At 46.9% G+C, this 24,476-nt stretch overlaps 1 protein-coding gene across 1 annotated transcript; it reads left to right on the top strand.

The window, feature by feature from the left end:
* Window positions 1-220: 220 nt before the first annotated feature.
* RNF125 (ring finger protein 125) lies at window positions 221-24,476 on the top strand. The gene is made up of 7 exons (XM_039912537.1): window positions 221-269; window positions 2,897-3,005; window positions 11,540-11,693; window positions 13,068-13,162; window positions 15,597-15,687; window positions 18,051-18,158; window positions 22,719-24,476. Exons 1-7 carry the CDS (start codon window positions 221-223, stop codon window positions 22,803-22,805), a joined length of 693 nt encoding a protein of 230 aa, XP_039768471.1. The 3' UTR covers window positions 22,806-24,476.

Genomic DNA, 24,476 nt, shown 5'->3' with positions numbered 1-24,476 from the left:
AGGTCACACAGCAGTCAAGTGGCAGAGCTGGAATTAGAACCCAGGTCCTCTGACTCCCAGGCCCATGCTCTTTCCACTAGGCCACGCTAGCTACTGCTAAAGAAGAAGCTGTGGCCAGGTCCCAGGGGAGTGGGGCCACTATCTTGTTAACTCCATTTCTGGCTGACTCCCATTTTGCTCCAAAAGGACAAAAAGATGCCCGTTGTCCATCCTACCCTCAATGCTAATAGATAAAACTAGTGACTTTACCCTCAGTACCAATTCCAGAGGTGAGAACAGTTGATTATCCCCTTACCCCTCTTTTCAGCTGGTTCCTGTGACTTGCCTTTGAAGCCAGGATAAGCCACCCAGGCAGGTCAGTGGCAGAGTTTCAGATATCTGAATCGGTTAGCCAGGCCTACACTCATCAGTTGTATCCTTAAAATGAAATGCATCTCCTCCCACATAATAAATGAAAATGGGACATTATTTCATCCACAAGTAATAGTTATAGAATGTTGAGGTAGTGAGGGAATATCGATATGAATTCTCTCCCTCATTATAGTCATTCCACCTAAAACCCAGCACAAGTAGTTTGCCCTAAGCCACAGAAGGAAAGGAGATTTGAATCGACTTTGAAGCCTGAGGAGTTCCCACAGGGGGAGGAGGGGTTGTAAAATGTCTTGTGAGGGTGAAGGGAGAGGGGAGATGGATAAAAGGACAGGGAATCCTCCACTACCCACTTTGCAAATGGTTGCCCCAAGGGATCAGCAGCATAGGGGAAACCTTTTCCTCCTCCTCTTTCTCCTCCAGTCTCATCAGACTGGAGTTTCTGGCCACTTTTGGTGGCTAGAAGCAGAATAGATTAGTGGAAAGGGCTTGGGCCTGGGAGTCAGGAGGCCCAGGTTCTAATCCCAGTTCTGCCCCTTGCCTACTGTGTGACTTTGGACAAGTCACTTAACCTCCATTTCCTCATCAGTAAAATGGAGCTGATACCTGTTCCCCCTCCCAATTAGACCCCGAGCCTCATGTGGAAAAGGGATCGTTTCTGCTTTTCAAATACTGTATTAACTCCAGTGCTTAGTTTGTAGTAAGCAGACAATCGATATCACAGTTGTTATCCTGAACCATCACCAAATGCTTCAACTGGTCGGTATTGGGAACCGCTTTCCCATCACCAGAAATGGTGAATAATGGGAGTCTGGGGAGTGGCCACTTCTAGCCAGTCAGACCTCACTAGACCTATGTTAGCCAAAGGGCATGACCCCTTTAGGCCCTGCAAGCCAATCTGTAGCTGGTGTAGAAACCTCCTTCCCCTGTGGCTTGGCGGTGCCCCTGGTATGGGGAGAGGAAGGACACACACAAGTGAGCTGCATGTAGCCAGGGCTCCTGGGCTTGGACTACCAGCTGGCCGCTACTGCGTTCCCACCTACGATTCAGGAAAACTTAACTTTTCTTAAAAGTGACAAACAGGGCAGTGTGATATTTAAAATGTCCACTCGCTCAGAGGATATGAACATTCGTTTCTAAGTCATCCCAGATGGCCAACTGGCCCCGGGAGCTGCTCTGAGAGCTGGGTACAGTGCTCTGCACACAGTAAGGGCTGAGTAAATGCCATGGATTGATTGGCTGAGTGATGATGGAATGATTGAATGGGGTCTGAGAGGCGCAGGGCCTTATCCCGGGGTCCAGCCGGACAAATCCCTGCTCTGTCCTCTGGCAGAAGCGCATCAATTTGGGAATGATGTAGCGGTCGCGCTCCTGTTTTCAGGGACTCGTCCAGGCAGGACGGTCCGGGTTGGGAGGGCCCAGGAGTCCGGGCCCAGGTCAGCCAGCAGCCGGGGCTCCTCGGGTCATCGGGCGGTGCAGGTTTCCAGGCTTGGGGCCGGTGTGGCCGGACCCTGCAGGGAGCGCGCTGACCCTCCTCCTCTTTCCCCTGCCTCCCCTCCCTTCTCCGTTTTCTCCTCTTTCCTCGCCTTCCTTCCCCTCCTCCTCCCTACGCATGCCCTCCCTCTCCTCCGCATCTCCCCCTCTCCATCCCCCTCTGCTCCCCATCCCTCCTCTCCTCCCCATCCCTTTTCTCCTCCCCCTTTGCATCCCCTCTCCAGCTTTCTTCTCCACCCCCTTCTTCCCCTTCGCACCTCCTCTTCTCCATCCTCCTCTCCCCCTCCCTCCCTTCCTCTCCTTCCCCTCCTCTCCATCCTCCTCTGCCCCCCCTCTTTCCCTCCCCTTCCTTATCTCCTCCTTTCCATCTCCCCCTCCCTCTCCATCCTGTCTCTTCTCTCCTTCCCCTCCCTCCCCTCCCTCTTCCCCTTCCCTCTCCTTATGCCCTCCTCTCCATCCTCCCCTTCCCTCCCTCCCCCTCCTTATCCCCTCCTTTCCATCTCCCCCTCCCTCCCCTCCCTCCCCTCCTTCTTCCTCTCTCCCCCTCCTTATCCCCTCCTCTCCACCTTCCTCATTCCCTCCCTCCCCCCCTCCCTCCTTATCCCCTCCTCTCCAGCCCCCTCTCCCCCTCCATCTTTTCTCTCCTCCCCCTCCTTAGTCCCTGCTCATCCCCCTCCCTCCCTCTCCATCCTCTCTCACCTCCCTCTCCATCCTTCCTCTCCCCCTCCCACCCTCTCCATCCTTTCTCTCCCCCCCATCGCCCCCTCCCTCTCCATCCCTTCCCTGTCCCCTCCCCGGCCTCCGCCCCCCGGTTGGTGTCCCCCCCCGGGCTTGGGGTCGGCCCCCCTTGGCCCCTCCCCGGGGCGGGCTGCCCGGCTCCTCCTCCTCCGGCTCCGGCCCCGGCCCGGGGACGCCGCCCCAGACTGTCCGTGCGGAGCGATGGGGTCCGTGCTCAGCGGCCCCGAGGGCGGCAGGCCCCCGGCCCCCCCGGCCCCCCGGGCTCCGGTCCCCCCGGCCCCCCGGGCTTCGGCCCCCCCGGTCCCCCCGGCCCCCGGCCCCCCGCACCTGCCGCTGTCCTCCTTCGACTGCTCCGTCTGCCTGGAGGTGCTGCACCGGCCCGTCAGGACCCGCTGCGGACACGTGTGAGTGCGGCCAGGGAAAAGGACACCCCGCAGACCACCGGCCAGGGCACAGCGCAGGGCACGGCACAGGGCACAGGGCACAAGGCTCAGGGCCCGGCACAGGACGTAGGGCATAGGGCGCAGAGCACAGAGCGCAGCACAGGGCGCAGGGCGCAGAGCACAGAGCGCAGCACAGGGCGCAGGGCACGACAGAGGGCACAGGGCACAGGATGCAGGGCACAGGGAGCAGGATGCAGGGCACAGCACAGGGGCACAGGATGCAGGGCGCAGCACAGGGCGCAGGGCAGGACACGGGGCAGGTGCCTGGGAGCGGCACCGGGCGAGGGGCACCGGGCGAGGGCCCTGGCCCCCCGCAGCCTGCCCGGGCCTTGCATTGGAAAGCCAGGAGGTGCCCGGTGGCCGGGAAGGAGGAGCGGCCAGAGGAGGAGGGAAGGCGGGCAATGGGGGGGGGGGCGGCTGGTCTGGGGTCCCCTGGGGTCCCCTGGGGTCCGAGCGGCTGGGCCCGGGGCCCGGGGGGGATGCGGAGGGGATGGGGTCCCCGCGCTGCCGAAGGAAGGGCTCGGGGCTGCGGCCAAACAGGGCTGTCACTCAGTCGATGCCCGTTACTGGGCAGGGATTGTCTCTATCTGTTGCCGAATTGTCCATTCCAAGCGCTTAGTACACTGCTCTGCACAGAGTAAGCGCTCAATAAATACTATTGAATGAATTTCCTGAGCGCTTACTCTATGCAAGCGGGACCTCGAAGCTAGGACATGCCCAACCCTGGCACGGCGCCAGGGCACAACAGGTCAGCCAGAATTTACCCTGTCCAGCTCCCCCCACCAAAAAAAAAAAACCAAAAACAACAACAACAAAAAACCATTCTCCCGCCACCTCCGGCGCCTCGAGATGTTGTTATGCTTGCCGGAGTTGTGTACGTGTTGCGAAACACCCAGCGCGTTTCCTCCAGCCGAGAGAGCTGGGCACTAACCGGGCTCAAAACAACCCCCCTCCTCCGCCCTCCGGAGTCTGGCACCGGGAAACCAGCTTGGGAGTCACCAATCAACCGTACTTATTATTAATAATAATGATGATGATGGTATTTGTAAGCACTTACTATGTGCCAGACACTTTGTTAAGCGCTGGGATGGACAGGAGCTAATCGAGTTGGACGCGGTCCCTGTTCCAATTGGGGCTCACAGTCAAAATCCCCATTTTACAGATGAGGGAACTGAGAGGGGAAGAGACTTACCCAAGGTCACCCGGCAGAGAAGTGGCAGAACTGGGATTAGAATCCATGACCTTCTGACTCCCAGGCCCGTGCTCCATCCACTAATCCGCGCTGAGCGTTTACTGTGGGCAGAGCACTGTGCTAAGTCCTCGGGAGAGTCCAGTGCAACAGAGTTGGTAGACACCATCTCTGCCCACAAGGAGCTCACAGTCTGCCTTGCCCATCTACTTGTTTTGTTCTGTTGTCTGTCTTCCCCCTTCTAGACTGTGAGCCCGTCGTTGGGTAGGGATTGTCCCCATCTGTTGCCAAATTATACTTTCCAAGCGCTCGATACAATGCTGTGCACACGGTAAGCGCTCAATAAATACGAAGGAATGAAAGAATGAATGAGTACAGGATGAGTCTTCGGAACAGGTTGGTGGGGCAAGCGGGAGGCAGGACCGGATTCCGGGAATTCTGCCTCCTGCTCTAGGAGACCAAGGGATTATTGAGGACCTGCATCCCTGCAGGGAAATCAAAATCAAGCCTGATGTGCTGTGCCCTATATTCAGCCACTTATCTACTTCTATATTCAACTACTTTTCTACTTTTTTAATGGTATTTGTTAAGGGCTTACTATGTATTAGGCACCGTACTAAACCCTGGGGGTAGGTGAGAGATAATCAGTCCACATCCCACATGAAGCACTGAGAAGCTAAGTGAGTCGCTTAAGATCACACAGCAGACAAGTGGTGGGGCTGGGATTAGAACCCAGATCCTTCTGACTCCCAAGCCCGTGCTCTATCCATTAGACCACGCTGCTTCTCTAACCAGGCAAGCAATCAGTGGTATTGAGAGGACCCGGCATGCAGAACACTATACTAAGCTCTTGGGAGAGTATAGTGCAACCAAGTTGGTAACTATGGTCCCTGTCCACAACGAGGTACTACTGAGGGAAAGCTTCACATCAATCAGTCCGTCGATCAGTTGTATTTATTGAGCACTTATTGGGTGCAGGACACTGCACTAAACACTTGGGAGAGTACAATAAACAGAGTTGGTGGACATGTTCACCATGAGAAGCAGCGTGGCTTAGCAGAAAGAGCACGGGCCTGGGAGTCAGAAGACCTGGGTTCTAATCCCGGCTCGACCACTCGTCTGCTGTGTGACCTTGGGCAAGCCACTTAACTTCTCTGTGCCTCAGTTCCCACATCTGTAAAATGGGGATTAATACTGTGAACCCCAAGTGGGACAACCTGATTACCTTGTATGTACCCCAGTCCTTAGACCAGTGCTTGGCACAAAGTAAGTGCTTAACAAATACCATCATTATCATTTACGTTCCCTGTCCACAACGAGCTTACAGTCTAGAGGATATGGGAAACAGGCAGGGAATGTGTCTGCTAACTCTGTTAAATTGTACTCTCCCAAGTGCTTAGTACAATGGTAAGTACAATGCTTACCACATGGTAAGTGCTCAATAAATACTTTTTATTGATTAAAACCCTGATATTTACCTTTTAAACTGAATCGTGCCTCCTTAAGCTGTATATTGTAATGTTAATAGAGATGGTGGAGCAGTGTGGTTTGTTTCAGGGGATTGTCCTTTGAACTCATATTTCACTTTCACTCCACTCTTTAGGTGGATGAATCCCACAGCAGCTTTGTCTCTCTGTCTAGTGCTCATTTTATAGAAATGTGGTGAGGATTAGGCACAACCGTGACTGTAAGGTACAGTAGTTTAGGATGCTTTTTCTAATAGCCCACAGAGAATGTATCCAAAGGCCCATGCTTTGCAAATATGACAGAGCTCCAACATCACTTCTGTAGTGTGGGTGTGGGCCTCCGGTTGTATACACGTCCTTGTCCTTGGTGTTCGAGAGGATGCTACGGATGACTGTGCTATTTAGGTTGTGAAGGAAGCTGAAAGGCCGATCGATAAGCGACCTGCAGAGCAGGTCGGTTCCACTCTGCTTACAGAGGGAGATTGTATTTCAGTTAATGATGCGGAGGCTGTTTGCAGGCTTTTGCTGTTTTCAGCATTGCCACGGCCTTCTGGACAACAAGATGTTCTCCTTCCTACTTAGTCTGTCACATGTGGGGCTCACAGTCTGTCTCCAACCTAATTAACTCGAGAAGCAGCATGGTCTAGTAGATAGAGCGTGGTCCTGGAATCAATCGGTCCTATTTACTGAGAGCTTACCGTGTGCAAGGCACTGTATTGTGACCTTGGGAGAGTTCAACGTAACAATATAACAGACACATTCCTTGCCCACAATGAGATCACAGTCTAGAGGGGGAGACAGACATTGATATTAATAAAGAAATTATAGATATGAACACAAGTGCTGTGGGGCTGGGGCCGAGCGAGGGGGTGAATAAAGGGAGAAAGTCAGGGAAGTCAGACGGAACTGGGTTCAAATCCTGGCCCTGCTATTTGTCTGCAGTGTGACCTTGGGCAAGTCACTTAACTTCTCTGTGCTTCAGTTACTTCATCTGTAAAATGGGGATAAAGACTGTGAGCCCCACATGGGACAACCTCATTACCGTGTATCTAGAAGCACTTAGAACAGTGCCTGGCACATAGTAAGCGCTTAACAAATGTCATCATTATTACTATTATTATTATTATCCATCCCAGCGCTTAGTACAGTGCCTGAAACATAGTAAATGCTTAACAAATACTATAAAGATAACTTGTATCTATTCCAGCGCTCAGAACAGCAACACATAGTAAGCGCTGAACAAATACGATAAAAAAGATGTCAGCGTTCAGTTCGACGTGCCTGCTTCTGTTGTGGTTCCACAGCTCGGCAAACCCATCTGAAGTTGTGTTTCCATGTGTCCTTAATGCCAAATCAACTGTCCCAATATGCTGTGGATCAACACAAAAAAAATATTGATCGTTTCTTGAGCAATAATCAAGCAAGATTCTGTTGACATCAGAATGAGGGGACACTCACTGCAGGGAGAATAAGTTCAAAACAAACACTAGGAAGCACTTTTTCACTGCTCTGGTGATAAACATGTGAATTCAAGACTACAGGAAGTTAGTTGTGCAGGAAGAAGGAATCAGTAGGTTCAAGAAGGATTTGGATAAATTCATGGTTGAGCAGTTTGAACTGGGTTATCAAGGGATGGTTCAGGATGTAGAGTGGAAAAGTTAGGAGTTTTTGAGGGTTCATCCCTAACTCTAAGGATGGATGTCAGGGAAAATAACCATCACAGTTTCCTCCAAGACAATACTAGATGGACCAAATGTTTTCAGCCAAGTGCCCCTTTGAGCAAGAACTGAAATGTTCTAGTTTTTCATTAGATCAAATGAATTCGATGTTTGTGAGGGAGTTTTTTCACACAAAGTGGAGCTGGAGCTGAATCAATCATATTTATGAAGTGCTTACTGTTTGCAGATCCCTGTTAGGAAGAATACAGTATAACAGAGTTGGTAGACATGTTCCCGGGCCACCAGGAGTTTACAGTCTAGAGGTGAATATGCCTAAAAAATGGTAAAGAATGATCAGATTGGAAAAGACTGCATTAGGCACATATGAGAAGCAGCATGGCAGAGTGGATAGTGCACGGGCCTGGGAGTCAGAAGGTCATGGGTTCTAATTCCATCTCTTCCATGTGTCTGCTGTGTGATCTTGGGCAAGTCACCTCACTTCTCTGGGCCTCAGTTACCTCATCTGTAAAATGGGGATTGAGACTGTGAACTCTATGTGGGACAGGGATGGTGTCCAACCTGATTCGCTTGTATCTGCCCCAGCGCTTAGTACAGTGCCTGGCACATAGTAAATGCTTATAAATACCATAATTAGTATTATTATTATGATTACCTTTATTTATCGTAGTGCTCAGCACAGTGCTTGATGTGTAGTAAGCATCTAATTAATTAATGTTGGTCATTAGGTGTGCTAGATTCGCTTTTCTTGACCCACCTTGATGCAAGTTGACTTCATGCCCCTGAGTGTACCACTGAGAGAGATATATGTCTCTGGGAAGAAATGATTAAAAAGTTGCATGCTGGAGACATTGAAATCAGGTTCAGAATGAAGTGCAAATTTGGTCTGGAAAGCTACAGAGTAACCAAGATTTTGAATAGAAGTCCAGTGGGTAAAAGAGCAAAAGATTTATCCACTTTTTTTGAAAGTTTCATTCCAGAGAACAAAAAGTGTCCATTTCCCCGCCCCATGAATGTTTGGACTCCAGCAGTCAGTTTTTCACATTTTGAACAGGATTCACATGTGCTCCTGGCTAATGGGGAAATTACCTTGGACAATACTCTTGTGCAGGGACGGAGTGGGTGGGAGGGTTGTATGTTCTTTATCATCGTTCTTGAGCTGAGGACAGTCTTCTGGTTTGGAGAACTGACCTGCATGAAGTGCACTATAGCGGTTGCAATCTTTTTAGCTGAGGGATCCTAGAGAACTGCTGTATCTTTTAAGCCGCTTTAAATATCTCGTTTTCTCTTTGTTTGGGCGGGGGAGGAAGCAAGTAACTAGAGAAAGCAGAAGTCCAAACTGCAAACTAAACTTCCGTCCCTCCTTCCCCCTTCCCCCCTTCTTTGTTTGGACAAATGTGTGTGCAGTGTTCTGATGGGGGCGGGGTCATCATAGTTCTCATTTGGGCAAAGGGACTTGGGTCTCTTCCACGCCACAGATGTTCCCCACAGCAGACAGTCATTTGTGTCGTCTAAACTACTGTCTTTCTTAGGCTAAGATGCAATTTAAAAATGCAAATGAATGGCCGTGTAATGAGGCTTTTCCTCTGCTTTATGAACCTGAACTGTGGCCAGATTGCTATACTAGGGTGTTTGTACTGGGCTAACTTCCCTGAAAAGGCAAAACAAAACTATCTTAGGGCAATCATATCGGGGCCCATTTATACAACTGTGTAATTTAGTGTGAAGTTGACAAAACATGGTTTGCATCCAAATGGCAAACCCAAGTTCCCAGTGAGCTAAACCTTCTTTGCATTTTGTTTTTTTCTAGACCTCTTTTAATTGGGTTTGAGTATACATTGGTTTGAAGAAGTAGCCTAATTCGCTTTCCTGTCCAGGCAAGAATTCTGTTAGTGTAATGATTCTGAAGTGCTTCAACATGACTTGGTTGGGCTGCTGATCGCCTTTTCTCCCTCTCCGATCAGTTGTTATTTCTTGTGCATGGAAGAGCTGGTAATAGTAATAATAACGGTGGTATTTCTTAAGTACACTTTATATGCCAAGCACTGTACTAGATTCAAGATAATAAAGCTGGATATAATTCCCATCCCACATTGGGCTCACGATCTACCACCAATCTACTCTCTGCACCTCGATTCTGTCTATCCCCCCAAGGACCGTTTCCCCACATTCTCCCTTGGATCAGGAGCTCCCTCCCACTTCATACCCGACAGTGCATCAGACTCTCCACCTAAAATTACATCTCCAAAAGGCTTCCTTCTCAGACGAAGTCCTTTATTTCCCCTATCAGCCCTCCTCTCTGTGTTGCATGGCATAGAAGATAGAGTATGGACCTGGGAGTCAGAAGGCCATGGGTTCTATTCCCCACTCCACCATTTGTCTGCTGTGTGACTTTGGGCAAGTCACTTTGCTTCTCTGTGCCTCAGTTCCCTCATCTGTAAAATGGGGATTGAGACTGAGCCCCACATGGGACAGGGATAGTGTCCAATCTGATTTACTTGAATCCACCCCAGCACTCAGTACAGTGCATGGCACATAGTAAATGCTTAAAAAACACCATAATTATTATTATTGATTGTGCACTTGGCTGTGCACCACTCAGGCACCTTGACACTCACCCCGGCCCCACTGTACTTATGTAAATATCTATTTCCTCGATTTCCACCATCCCTAATCTATTTTCATTTCTGTCAGCTCCTCGTGGGCAGGTATCGCATCTACTAACTCTGTGGTATTGTACTTTCTCCAGTGCTTAGTGCAGTGCTCTGCCCACAGTGAACCCTCGATAAATACCATTGCTTGATTAGGAGGGAGCACAGCCAGTGAATCCCCATTGTTGTGTTGTATTCTTCCAAATGTTTAGTACAGTGCCCTGCACACAGTACACACTCAATAAATATGATTGATTGAGAGAGGAGAAAACTGAAATCAAGAGAAGTGAAGTGATTTACCCAAGGTCACACAACCGGCAAGAAGTGTGGCTGGGATTAGAACCCAGGTCCTCTGAGTCCTAGGCACAAACTCTTTCCACTTAGCCACATCCTGAGATGAGGAGGGGGAAGGATTGAACTGATACTAATGAATCTGAAGCAACCGACATTTCAGAGTTTGGACAGGCATGACCTCACAGTGCAGCTTCCAGCTAACCTCATAGTGATTCCCCCAACCAGCTTCTAGATTTCACTGTTTTTGGATCCATCATCTCTTAGCACCGGGTAGAATCTCAGTAGGCAAATTGTTCATTGTCCAAAAACAATGGGCTATTCATATACATTATTCTCTGAAACCAAACTGTGAACATGCTGTTAACGCAGAGAATCTTAACCCAGAGAGACTGCGTGGTCTCTAAGGATCCAAAGTAGAGTCTCCCCTTCCTTAAGAGGATAGAACACTTCTTATTTACGGTGTTAGTTAAGCACTTACTGTGTGCCAATCAGTCGTATTTATTGAGCACTTACTATGTGCAGAGTACTACCCTAAGCACTTGGGAGAGTACAGGATGACAGAATGAGCGGACAGACTCCTTGTCCAAACGAGCATACAGTCTAGAGGGGGAGACAGACATGAATTTCCCAAACACTGTGCTAAGCGCTGGGGTAGATACAAGGCAATCAGGTTGGACACAGTCCCTGTCCCACGTGGGGCTCACAGCCGTAATACCCATTTCACAGATGAGGTAACAAGGCAAAGAGAAGTTAAATGACTTGCCCAAGGTCACCCAGCAGACAAGAATTAGAATCCAGATCTTTCTTACAGGCCTGTGCACTATCCACTAGGCCATGCTGCTTCCCACTCGGCCGTGATGGTTAGTTAGATTTACTAGCTTTGATTCTCCGATATCGCAAGGGTGAGGCTTGTGGAGAATTTCCAACATTTTTGTTTCTGGTCTAGGCAAAGAGGAAAGGAGTAACAGGCTTATAAACTGCATTCCTGTCTGCCGAAAAGTGTTCCTGGTCCAAACCAGGTCCATGATCAAACCCCTACTTTAAAGGGAGGCTGGTAGGTGAAGAGAAGAGAAGGAGGTGGTAATGGTGGTGTAAGGTTTATTGTGAAGAGTTTGAGATTTATTTCATCTGGGTGACTGCTGGAGTTGTTAACTAAAAGTCGTAATAGAATTTTTCCTCCCCCCGAGGAAGTGTTTACGTTTTGACTTGTTTTGGATAGATTTTGTCGCTCCTGCATCGCTACAAGCCTGAGGAACAATAAATGGACGTGCCCTTATTGTCGGGCTTACCTTCCTTCTGAGGGGGTTCCAGCTGTTGATATTGTTAAGAAAATGAAAGCTGCATACCAGGACTGCACAGAGTGTGAAACACCGGTATGTATCTCTAGAAATAATGCCCCCCCCACCCCGCAACCCCCTGAGACCCCCTGACTCCTTTTCAGAGTCCAAGAATGCAGTGCGGAAACCCTCATTTTGTAGGGCTCAAGAATTGGGAAAGTTCCAACTTTAGTCAGTTCTTTGGCAGTTCAAAAAGGCTGTTAAAAAAAACAACCCAGGGGTGTGGGATTGTCAAAGAGCTAGGTTGGGTGACAAAATCTTGGGAGTATTTTTGCATCAAGCAAGCTACCTGGAAGGCTTTCCCTGCCTTTGCAGGTATCGTAAGAAGCGAGTTAGTATTGCACAGGGTTTTCGGCTTTAGTTTTAATGATTTCTTTCTCTGCGGGAACTGAATTTGTCCGACACGGAGGGTTTCATGGTCAGAGTTTTAGCTTCCGTAGTTTGAGCAAAATATAGTTCAAAATATAGTTCAAAATCTGTCTGGCGTCCTACCACAGAGAACAAAGCTTCCTGTGGCCCAAGATCTTATCAGGATCTCCAATTAAGTAGTTAGCAGAATTTGTCTAGTGAGTAACAGACTTCCTCACCAGGATCTCTGAATGTATATTTGCAAAAACAAGTGTTCTTTATTGAGGGCTCATAAAATGGAATGCATTAGCCATCTTTTGTATATACTATTAATGGACTTATTATGTGTGGCCTCTGCAGAGTATAGACTCATGGTATTTATGTCATACCCTGGGGTGCATTCTTGAAAAATGAGGCCACCAAAAACAAGTCTTATAAATGAATGAATTAGAAGCAGAACGGCCTAGTGGATAGAGCATGGGCCTGGGAGTCAGAAGGTCATGGGTTCTAATCCCGCCCCCGCCACTTGTCTGCTGTGTGATCTTGGGCAAATCACTTAACTTGTCTGTGCCTCAGTTCCCTCATTTGTAAAACGGGGATTGAGACCGTGAAACCCACGTGGGAGACAGACTGTGTCCAACCTGATTTGCCTGTATCCACCCCTCTGTTTAGTACAGTGTTTGGCACAAAGTACTTAACAAATACCATAATTATTATTATAATTATTATTCAAGTTGAAATGATCAAGTCCTGGCATAGAGATACACCCAGATTATAGCTCCAGATAGGCTTTAGCAATATCAGTGAAGCCAATAAAGGAGCATTTATTGAGAACCTGTTGTGTGCAGAGCACTATACTAAGCACTTAGTACAGTGCGCACATTAAGTGCTCAATAAATACGACCGAATGAACATGACTCATCACACTTTGCAATGAAATAATCCCCTACACAGACTGGCCTAGGGGGAAACGTGATTTTGAATGGTGGCAATAGCAACCAAAAAAGCCCAATTAAGCAAAGGATTAAAAGCTAATTTATCCTTCATCCATTTCTTACATAGGTGTGTCTCAGTGAAATGCGAGCACATATAAGGAATTGCAACAAATATATAGAAAAATATGGACCTCTACAAGAGCTTGGAGAAATAGCAACAAGGTAAAGTGTTGGAGGGAGAAATATGGGCCAGGTTGTGTGAATGAATTATTAAATTTATAAAGATCTGCATTTAGAGAATAATGATTCATGCAGTAGTAATAGTAGCCTTGTCCTGTGCTAGGCACATAAATATAAAGATTTATATCTGTATTATTTATATTAATGTCTGTCTCCTCCTGTAGACTTGTAAATTCATTGTGGGTAGGGAATGTGTTTGTTATATTATGCTTTCCCAAGAGCTTAGAACAGTGCTTTGCACCCAGTAAGCGCTCAGTAAGTACAATTAATGTTGGTATTTGTTTGTTAAGCGCTTACTATGTGCAGAGCACTGTTCTAAGCGCTGGGGTAGATACAGGGTAATCAGGTTGTCCCAAGTGAGGCTCACAGTCTTAATCCCCATTTTTACAGATGAGGGAACTGAGGCACAGGGAAGTTAAGTGACTTGCCCAGTCACACAGCTGACAAGTGGCAGAGACGGGATTCGAACCCATGACCTCTGACTCCCAAGCCCAGGCTCTTTCCACTGAAATATATCTGTCATCACAAATGGGACTACCATAGAAATCAGGGCCCAGGCCCCCTTTTTTTTTGCCTTTGTGGTATTTAAGCCCTCACTGTACTAAGCGCTGGGTAAATACAAGCTAATCAGGTTGGACACAGTCCATGTCTCACCTGGGGCTCACAGTCTTAATCCACATTTTACAGATGAGGTGGTTGAGGACCAGAGAAGTGAATTGACTTGCCCAAGGCCACACAGCAGACGAGTGGCAGAACCAGGTCTTCCGACGCCCAGGCCTGTGTGCTACCCACTAGGCTATGCTGCTTCTCTCCCTTAAAACTCAACCAATTCTGAATGTGGCAGTGAGCAAGCCCCTGCCCCCGCCTCATTCCCCAACCCTGGGGGGGCCCCCTCCTCCTCCAGCCTGGCGACCCTCCATCACAATGCACCTCTCTTCTGGAGCTCAGCTGGGACTTTGATGTCCTTTCCACTCCCCTGCCCTCCACCCCACCCACTCGGGACAGACTCTGACCCCAGGGGGCAACCAGCTGCCTGCTTTGGCTTCCAGCCACCCATGGGGCTAAAGAGGAGGAGGGAACACATATTGAATCCCCATTTTACAGAATAATTTTACAAAATAATAAGTACTCCTAAATGCTGGAGTAGATACAAGAATCCCTCTCCCACACGGGGCCCAAAATCTAAGTAGGAGGGAGTCCACGTATTGAAGCCCCATTTTACAGTTGCGGAAAATAAGGCCTGCAGAAGGGAAGTGATTTGACCAAGGACAAACGGCCAGCCGTGGCAAAGTAAAATTAGAGCACAGGTCCTCTGTGACTTTTAAATTTGCGCCCTTTCCACTAGGTCATGCTGCACGGGATGATGCTCACAGTACAGCCGTCATTCCCCACTTCTCCTGTGTGCAATTTAGAAGCAAGCACTGGAAGTGTATTGTGGGTACTAATGGGAATGGTGGTGATATTTGTTAAGTGCTTTACTGTGTGCCAAGCATGGCCTAGTGGATAGAGCCCGGGCCTGGGAGTCAGAAGTACCTGGGTTCTAATCCCAGTTTTGCCACTTGTCTAAAGTGTGGCCTTGGTTAAATCCCTTCTCTTCTCTGGACCTCATTTACCTCATCTGAAAAATGGGGCCTAATCCCATGTGGAACAGGGATTCCATCCAACCTGAATAGCTTGTATCTATCCCAGCGCTTAGTAAAGTGCCTGGCACATAGTAAGTGCTTAACACATACAGTAAAAAAAGCACTGTACTACACACAGGAGTATTTACAAGATAATTAGGTTAACATAGTCCCTGTCCTTATGGGGCTCACAGTTTAAGTAGGAGGGAATAGGATTTACTCCCCATTTGATGAATGAGGAAACTGAGGTACAAAGAAGTTAAGTGACTTGCCCAGGTGTCACAGCAGAGAAGTGGCAGAGTCAGGATTAGAACCCAGGTCCTCTGACTCCCTGGTCTGTGCAGCAGGCAGAATACCATCACCATCATTCTCATCAACCCATAGCAGTAATTCCTGCTCTAAGCCTGGCTTCAGTGCAGACTGAAGGAGAGGAGGAGAGGTTGTTCTGCCCTCTGCCTCTCCTGAAAGTGATTAGGTGAGTGTTGGACCACTTCAAGAGAGAAAATTTGGTTCATTATTTTGTTTAGTTTGGCCAAATCCTTTGTGGGAGTGGGGAGGCTGGTTGGATTCTGCTCATTTTCCACATACGAAACTGCAGGCTCAGAAAGGTCAAGTGGCCTGAGGTGACCCAGTGAGTCAGGGAAAGAGCTGGAATTCTTACCCAAATTTCCTGACTCAATTTGGTCCACTTTCCGGTTGCCTCTCCTGCTTCCAATTCAGTGACCACTGGTCTCGGTTACTGCCAAGGTCAGCTGCCAGGTGTGTCCTGTTTATATATTATATCCTATTTGCAGGTGTGTGTGTCCATTTTGCCAGCGAGAATTGGATGAAGATGGCCTGTTGGATCACTGTCTTACTTATCACAAATCAGAGAGAAGGCCAGTGGTAAGCATCATAAAAATCCTATAGGTTTCCATTTCATAAGCAAACAGTGGGTGTGGAATTGAGTGAGAGAAAGAAATTAAAAGACTGGTTACAGTGAACAGATCTAATTCTCAAATCTCAGAAAGTTAGTCTTTACAGTGAGGCAAACTGGACTGAGATGAATTTTGAAAGAACACTGTTCACCCAGAACTCACACTGCAACATGAAAATCAGTTGCTGTGTTTCTCATTAAGTTCAGTGACGACGCTCTTGTCTCACAGGGTGAAGACTGAGTGCTCCCACAATTTGCTTGGATGCCTTTTTTAGGGTATTTATGGTATTTGTTAAGCCCTTACTGTGTACTAAGTGCTGGGGTACATGCAAACTAATCAGGTTGGACCGAGTCCATGTCCCACATGGGGCTCACAGTCTTAATCGTCATTTTGTAGATGAGGTCACTGAGGCCCAGAAAAGTGAAGTGATTTGCCCAAGGTCACCCAGCAGACAAGTGGTAGAGCTGGGATTAGAACCCACGTCCTTCTGACCCCCCAGGCCCAGGCTCTGTCCACTAGGGCTGATTTGGGGGTGTTCAGCTGGAGGAAAGGAATATCACTTTCTCAGAACACTATTTGAGAGTCACAGATAGTCAGTTGCAAGGATGGCCCTACCTCATCAAGGTGGGCTACGTTAATTAACCGGGGGAGACTACACCTGCATTGTTGATTAGTCAGTCAGTCAGTCGTATTTATTGAGCACTTACGCTTTGCAGAGCCTGTAGTAAGCGCTTGGGAGAGTACAATATAGCACATTCCCTGTCCACAGTAAGCTAACAGTCTAGAGGGGGAGATGGACATTACTATAAATAAGTAAATTAGAGATATATACATGATCTGCCTCCCTCTTCCCTTAGCCCCCTTTAACTCTTGGCATCCAGGAGTGTGTCTCCCCTGGGGATGAGAGTCAAGTCATTGGATTTCCCCTTCCATCCTCTCTCTCTCTCTCTCTCTCTCTCTCTCTCCCTCTCCCTCCCTCTCAGACTATGTGGTGGGAAAGGAGAACTATACCACTAGTCACACTGACAGAAACAAAGAGTGAGAAGTCCTGGTCTGGTGCACTGATTAGTGAAATGTTTCTGCCAAGTATTTTTTCAAGCACAGGGCTAGATATAGGGCTTTACTGGGATTATCTGCACACCTCTGGGTACTCCCTTTCAATTTTTATAATTCCTTTTATTTTATCTAGTGCTTTTATTTTTGAAAGCACTTTTCCATTACTTATTGCATTTTTTTCCTTCCAACATCCTTGTGAAGTAGGAAAATGGCAGTATTTTGATAATAACGGTACTTGTTAAGCGCTTGGGCCAAGCACTGTACTAAGCACTGGGGTGGATACAAGCAAATCAGGTTGGACACAGTCCCTGTCCCACTTGGGGCTCACAGTCTCAATCCCCATTTTGCACATAAGGTAACAGGCCCAGAAAAGTGAAATGACTTGGCTAAGGTCACATAGCAGACAAGAGATGAGGAAACTGATGTACAAAATCAGAAACAGTGTGGTTTAGTGGATAGGGTATGGGCCTGGGCATCAGAAGGATAGGTCCTCCATGTGATTTAGGGCAAGTCACTTGACTTCTCCGGGCCTCCATTACCTCAACTGTAAAATGGGGATTGAGACTGTGAGCCCCATGTGGAACAGGGACTGTGTTCCACCTGATTAACTTGTATCTATCCCAGTACTTAGAACAGTGCTTGGCACATAGAAAGCACTTAACAAATACCACAGTAATAATGGCCATGATCATAATAACGGGCCTTACTGCTTCTTACGGACCACTGGCCTTCTCCCCTTTCTTGTCCCTGCAGCTGCAAATCTTCGATCAATTTTTTTAATTGAACACTTAGTGTAAAGCACTGTGCTGAGCACTTGGGAGAGTCCAGTACAGCTGATAGAGATGATCCCTACCCTCAGATCTAGCAATTACAGGTAAAAACACAGCCAGCAGTCATGGTGGTGACACAGTAACTGAACCACAGTTGCATTGCCTGCTTCTGCTTAAGCTTTCCAAGTAAGGCCATCAACTTCAGTGAATGAAAGGCCCTCCTGCCTACCTCCACTGCCTTCTTCCTATCTTAGGGACAAACTAAGGCAATTCTGCTAATATTTCGTAAGCACCTTGTACCAGGTGTGTAATAGAATAGCCTAATTCCCCTAGACAGCCCCATATTGGATGGTGTATAGAATACTCCAGACTTTTCCTATAATAGAAAAGCCTTTTGTCAGAGAGTTTCTCTTTTCTAATTGCAGCACTAATGAATTGTTATATGTCTAATGTTCTGGATTATTACCTTGTTGAAAATGCAGTTTCTATCTTGGTTGATTTCCAGTTCTGTCCACTCTGCCGCTTGTTACCTGCTGGGGATCCAAGCAGTTTCACCGGCAGCTTAATCAGGCACCTGCAGATAAGGCACACTTTGTTTTACAATGACTTCCTAGTGAGTAAATGACCTGATTGTTTTTCTTAAGTTGCTGTATTGGCTGTGAAAACAGCCTTTTCTTGTAAATGGAACTTGAGGAGAAAGAATGTTTTGGTCCCCAAGATTGTGTCCCTCATCATAGCCCACAGATGATCACTCTCTCCACGTTCAAAACCAAACTAATCAGTCAGTCAATTATAATTACTGAGTGGTTACTGTGTGCAGAGCACTGGACTAAGCGCTTGGGAGAGTACCATATAACAGACACAGTCCCTGCCCACAACGAGCTTACACTCTAGAGGGGGAGACAAACATTAATATAAATAAAACATTATTAAAAACGCAGCTCCTCCAAGAGACCTTCCCAGACTAAACCCTCCTTTCCTCTTCTCCCACTCCCTTCTGGTGTCTCCCTTGCGCTTGGATTTGCACCTTTTATTTGTCCCTCCCTCAGCCCCAGAGCACTTAAGTATATATCCTTCTGTCTCCTCCTCTAGACTGTAAGCTCGTTGTGGGCAAGGAATGTGTCCACCAGCTCTGTTATATCATACGTTCTCAAGCGCTTAGCACGGTGCTCTGCCCAAAGAAAGTGCTCAATAAATACAATTGACTGAAATCCGATTGTCTCCGAGAGGCCAGGAGGTGGCAAACTCTCTCTCATAGAAGCAGGAGCAATTGTGCAGAGAACTGAAAGGGCAGATAATACATTCACACCTCCACCCCTACAGGGACTCAGCTCTCTCGGGAGAAAATAGCAGCTGGAAGCCAAGGCCTGCAGCAAAGGCAGCTTCCTTTCCACTTTCTTCCTTTCCACTCTCAGCAGGTGGATTTGCAGATGCTTGCCATAGAGACTGGGGCAGTGAGCCAGGCCCAGGCTTGCTCCTAATCCTCCCCCATCCCGTGCAGTTTCTGCAGGTGCTCAAACCCTCCCGGAGGCTGGAGGCTTCTGAGTACAGAGTGGCTGCTCGTTTCCTTGGCCGGAGATGAAAGTGTGTGTATGGGTGTACACTTATAATAATAAAAATAACTGTGGTATTTGTTAAACATTTACTAAGTGCTGAGGAGGAATACAAGCAAATCGGGTTGGACACAGTCCCTGTCCCACGTGGGGCTTAGAGTCTTAATCCCCATTTTACAGATGAGGTAACTGAGGCACAGAGAAGTGAAGTGACTTGCCCAAGGTAACATAGATAAGTGGATTAGAACCCATGACCTTCTGACTCCCAGGCCTGTGCTCTATCCACTAGGCCATGCTGCTTCTCTAGAAAAACAAGAAGCCAGGATGATGCTGAGTCAGGGAGAAAGAAGGAGAAAATAGTTTCCGAGATAGCTGATCAGCCCCATCCGCTTCTAGGGAATATGTTGAAATGGGTGGGAGGTGGGAAGAGATAAAGTGTGCTGCATTTCAAGACGGCCAAAATATCCCTAGTTGGAACTGGGTTGTATTTCAAAACACACAATTAAGGCCCCTGTTGAAGGTGGGCAGAAGCAGCGTGGCTCAGTGGAAAGAGCCCGGGCTTTGGAGTCAGAGGTCATGGGTTCGAATCCCAGCTCGGCCACTCGTCAGCTGTGTGACTTTGGGCAAGTCACTTGACTTCTCGATGCCTCAGTTACCTCGTCTGTAAAATGGGGATTAATACTGTGAGCCCCACGTGGGACAACCTGATTCCCGTGTGTCTACCCTAGCGCTTAGAACAGTGCTCGGCACATAGTAAGCGCTTAACAAATACCAGCATTATTATTATTATTATTAAACCTTTAGATGGTATAGAATTTCTGGTAGGCAGTGATCTAAAGGCTGACCCTTATCCAGGGTGAAATTATTTTCCACTACCCTCCCTTCCTTCCAGCCCTGCTGTTGCTCCAGCAGAAATCTATCGATTGTACTTATTTAGTGCTTACTATGTGCAGAACACTGTACTAAGTGCTTGGGAGAGTATAATATAACAATAATAGAACAGACACATTCCTTGCCCACAATGAATTTGCAGTCAATCATATTTATTGAGTGCTTTCTGTGTGCAGAACACTGTACTAAGCCCTTGGGAGAGTACAATATAACAGTGGTAGACACATACCCTGCCCATGTTAAGCTTAAGGGCACTGCTTTGGGAATCAAGAGACTGGGGTTTTAATCTTGGGTTCTAGAACTGAGTTCTAATGGGGACAAAGACAGCACCTGGTCTTTGCATTTTGCCCCTCTATTTGCTCACTGTCCCCAGGTGCACCCCAGCTGGTAGGAAAAAGAGAGTGTGCCCATCATCACACAAACCACTAGCACTATGATCAGTTCCTCTGGGCAGTTTTGTGGGCCTGAAGTTTCAAAACTGAGGCTCATCCTAAATTCCTGACTGGAGACTCTATCGTAATCTCCCTTTCCTGATAATCATCCAAAATAGTAATGAATGGCAATGGATGCTTTCCTGTTTTTGAGGTTTGGGTACTAATATAACTCGTTTTCGAGGAAACCAATCAGTGATATTTGTTGAATGCTTACCATGTGCAGAGCACTGTACTAAGTGCTTGGGAGAATACAACAGAGTCGACAGACGTGTTCCCTGCCCATAATGCACTTATGGTCTGGAGGAGATACTGATGAATGAAATGAGTTCATAGAGTGAGTTCAGTATCCACAAGATCCAGTGAACAATCCATTTTGAATTCTGGGGGAAGGAGAAAAACAAAAGGGAAGGAGAAAAACAAAAGGTGACTTTATCTTGTGTGCTGAGCTCCTATGAGTTAAGTAGTTCTATGATTCTAACTCCCTGGAACACAGAACAATTCTCTCTTTTTTTTTTTTAATCACCAAAACTGAAGCACACCAGGAAGATAAAAATTAGAGGATGGGAAGTGGTGGGGGCCAAAGCCAGCTCTAAATTAGTAGTCCACTCTTTGAGCTAACGTGTACGTCACCGCCATTAGCATTAGTGTAAAAGGCAAGCGTCGATCTTGGCTATGTCAAGTGAGTAGCTTCCAGTCTGCTTAGACACATGCATTATTGTGTAAGGCTATTTTGCTGTCATTGCTCCCCCTTCAGGATTTTTGTCTTTTTGTAGAGAACTCCAAGCAAAATAGCTTTGTATATCGGGCCAAAATTCAATACTAGCCGATGGGCCACATTCAAGGGTGTGAAATAGCCAGAAGGGAAACATGCAGAACTGTTGGGGCTTGGATACAATTTACCTGGCCCTCTTGGTACACTGGGCAGTGGCTGTAGGCAGTTTTCAAGTTCAGGTGATAATATTAGGTTTTCTCTTTATTTCTTATCTGCCATCATCCAGCCACTGCCCTCAAACAACAAACAGCAGTAGAGAGGGAAAGGAGGTGACATGCCTGGGTCCGGGGAGAGAGCCTGACCCATGTTGTACTAGAACAGGGGAAAACAAGAAGAACTGAACGAGGCAAACAGTATCTGAGGATCGATCCTAGAGGAAAGCAAAGCACCAGGCAGGGCTAAAGTGGCCAGGATTTCTAGGTAGGCTTCTATCCAGGTACAAATTGAGGCTTGGCCTGCTGAATAATAATAATAATAACAATAATTACAATGACATTTGTTAAGCACTTACTATGTGCCAGGCACTTTAAGCGCTGAGGTAAATACAGTACAGGTTGGACACAATCCCTGTCCCACGAGGGGCTCACGGTCTTATTCTTTATTTTAGAGATGAGGTAAATGAGGCACAGGGAAGTTAAGTCACTCACTCAAGGTCACACAGCTGTCAAGTGCCAGAGCCAGGATTAGAACCCAGGTCCTTCTGACACCCAGGCCTGTGTTCCTTTTCAATGCTAATAAGATTGATTAATTAATTAATAATGGCATTTGTTAAGCACTTACTATGTGTCAGGCACTGTTCTAAGTGCTGGGGTAAGTATAAGGGAATCAGTTTGGACATAACGCACGTCCCTCATGGGGCTCACTGTCTTAATCCCCATTTTCCAGATGAGGAAACCGAGGTCCAGAGAAGTGAAGTGACTTGCCCAAGATCACACATTAGCAAGTGGCGGATCTGAGATTAGAACCCACATTCTCTGAGCCCCAAGCCCCCCCCCAAGCACGGCTGCTACTTCCCAAAAGCTTTAGCCAGGACCACACCCCCCAGGCCTCTGTTCAGACAGCTCCGGCTTGGAGGACACAACACCTACCTTCCCGTGGTTAGCTAGGTAAAGGCTTGTTGTGTTGTATTCAGATCAATGGTATTTGAGCACTTACTGTGTGCAGAATGCTATATAAGAGCTTGGGAAAGTACCGCTACAATTGAGTTGTGGGCACATTCCCTCCCCAAAAGGAGCTTACAGTCTAGAGGAGGAGTTTCCAGTGTTGTTGACGGGTATGCAGCCGTACTGGGTGCGGCCCCAAAAATAATGTAGTTGGGGATTTCCACCCATAGGAGCTGCCATCTGGGTCGTCTGAGGTCCATATTGTACGTGTTAAATAAATTGGCTTCGTTCTCCCACTCTGAACTGCCAAACTTTACCGAGCAAACCGGCTAAGAATGTAGAGTTTCGGAGACCAGGCTGTTTTGTTTTAGAACAAACTGGGTCGATCTGTATACCTACAAAACTCTTCCTTTATTTCAGGACTTTAATATAATAGAGGAAGCTCTCATCCGAAGAGTCTTAGACCGCTCACTTCTAGAATACATGAATCATTCTAACAGCAGATAATCTGGCCACAGAGAAAACTGCATTTCAGAGACTTTCCGAGATGGATGTTGTTGCAAAGTGCATTTAAGTGCTGCCTTAACAATTGAAGGGAAATTGTCAACCTTTTGAAGGGAAGAATTCAGCATTCCTTTCCTATGTCTACCACCCTATCGCCAATGGGTGTTCAAATGTGCCTATCATTTACAACTATAGTCCACTTTTGACTTTAAATATTCTGTTGCTCTCAGCATGCAAATTACCTTGGGAAGTAATTTGAGGGGTGGGCAGTGCCTTTGATAAATTGGGATAAGACTGACTGTAGCTTCAGTTAATTAGTGGCATTTATTGAGCACTAACGGTGAGTTGGGCACTGTATTAAGCTCTTGGGAGAGTACAAAACAATCTGCAACACACTGTTATCTACGAAGGTGGACCTATGTAGCAAAACTACTTGCCAATATTCAAATAGGCTCTAAAAACATTTTCCAAAAGATTATTACAAAAACTATGTTCTTCTGTGAAGGGTGGGGAAGAGGAAGCAAAAAAGAAATAACCAAGTTGGCAACATCCCTTTAAATTGTATCGTTACTCAGTACTGTAACAAAATAAATTTTGTAATGGGAATGTAAACTTAGTGCTGTAACTTTTATATAAATATATATCCATTAGCATTGTTGAATATATTTTTCCAAATATTTTCAGTTAAGTTTAATATAAATGTCTTAATGGAATCAAGTTCCTGTGAACCACTGACCAATATTTCCTCACCCCCCAAAAGATTCTTCCTCTGATGGGCGTCTTCTGATGCCCTTACAAGTGTATGGATATGTTCTGGGCATAGAATTAAAATTTTCAAGTTTGACAGGGGTACAGATCTGTGTGAAAGCAACCCCTCCTACCTCAGAGGGTAAAATCTTATCCAGCTAAGACTCCAGATCATCCTGGTTCACAGTTTCTAATCAAGAATCCACTCTGACTATTCCTTGAGCTCAGGGGTTGGTTTTAGAGGTTTGTTGAATCAAGAAAATGCTGTTAGGGCTTCAGACTCTTCTCTACTGAGTCACTCCCTCTGGATCCTTTTCCTTGATCCGTACCAGGGGGAGAGGTAATGTGAATAAATGAGATCTGCAGATAATTCCTATTCCTCCTTTTAGATATGAATTTTAGCCTTGACCCAAGCTGCTCAGCAAGCCTTAAAAAGTCGCAACTTTGGATAAATTAGAGTTCTGTAAACTCCCCTGCCTAAGCAGCTTCTGCATACTCAGGAGTTAATAGTATTACCTTTTCAATCTGTAATTAGATCGGTCGGTATTATTCAGGCTTCCTACCGAGAAACCAAGAGATCCATGCAAAAAGCACCTGGTCCAAGGTTGCATTCTTAAAGAACTCCTGGTTCCCAATCCTCCCTGTTTATCTCGCCTCACACTGAGGGCTAGGATTCTCTTCCTAAAAAAGCTGAGATTGCTGCATCTCGACTCCAGGTCGATTCGGTGCCTCCAAGGACAGAGATCAAAAAACACACCCTCCCCCAAAAACAAAGACAGCCATATAAAAGTTGATGTTTTGGGTTGGTTTTTTTTGTAAATATATCTTATCCGGGACAGATAATTAAGGATGGTAGGACCATGACTTTCACTGAAATTGTCTCCTAGTATTAATGCTGAACTTCAATAAAAATGTCCTTCCTAAATA

The sequence above is a fragment of the Ornithorhynchus anatinus genome, chromosome 7, assembly GCF_004115215.2.
Source record: "Ornithorhynchus anatinus isolate Pmale09 chromosome 7, mOrnAna1.pri.v4, whole genome shotgun sequence".
In the NCBI taxonomy this organism is placed as follows: Eukaryota; Metazoa; Chordata; class Mammalia; order Monotremata; family Ornithorhynchidae; genus Ornithorhynchus; species Ornithorhynchus anatinus.
This window is presented reverse-complemented; position numbering and strand designations above follow the sequence as displayed.

Excerpts from the sequence above, each read along its gene's own strand:
- RNF125 (XM_039912537.1), top strand. The coding sequence starts at position 221 with ATGCTAATAGATAAAACTAGTGACTTTACCCTCAGTACCAATTCCAGA. Across the intron at positions 270-2,896 it reads CCTCAGTACCAATTCCAGAG|CCCCGGTCCCCCCGGCCCCC; the intron begins GTGAGAACAGTT and ends GGGCTTCGGCCC. Across the intron at positions 18,159-22,718 it reads TGTTTTACAATGACTTCCTA|GACTTTAATATAATAGAGGA; the intron begins GTGAGTAAATGA and ends CCTTTATTTCAG.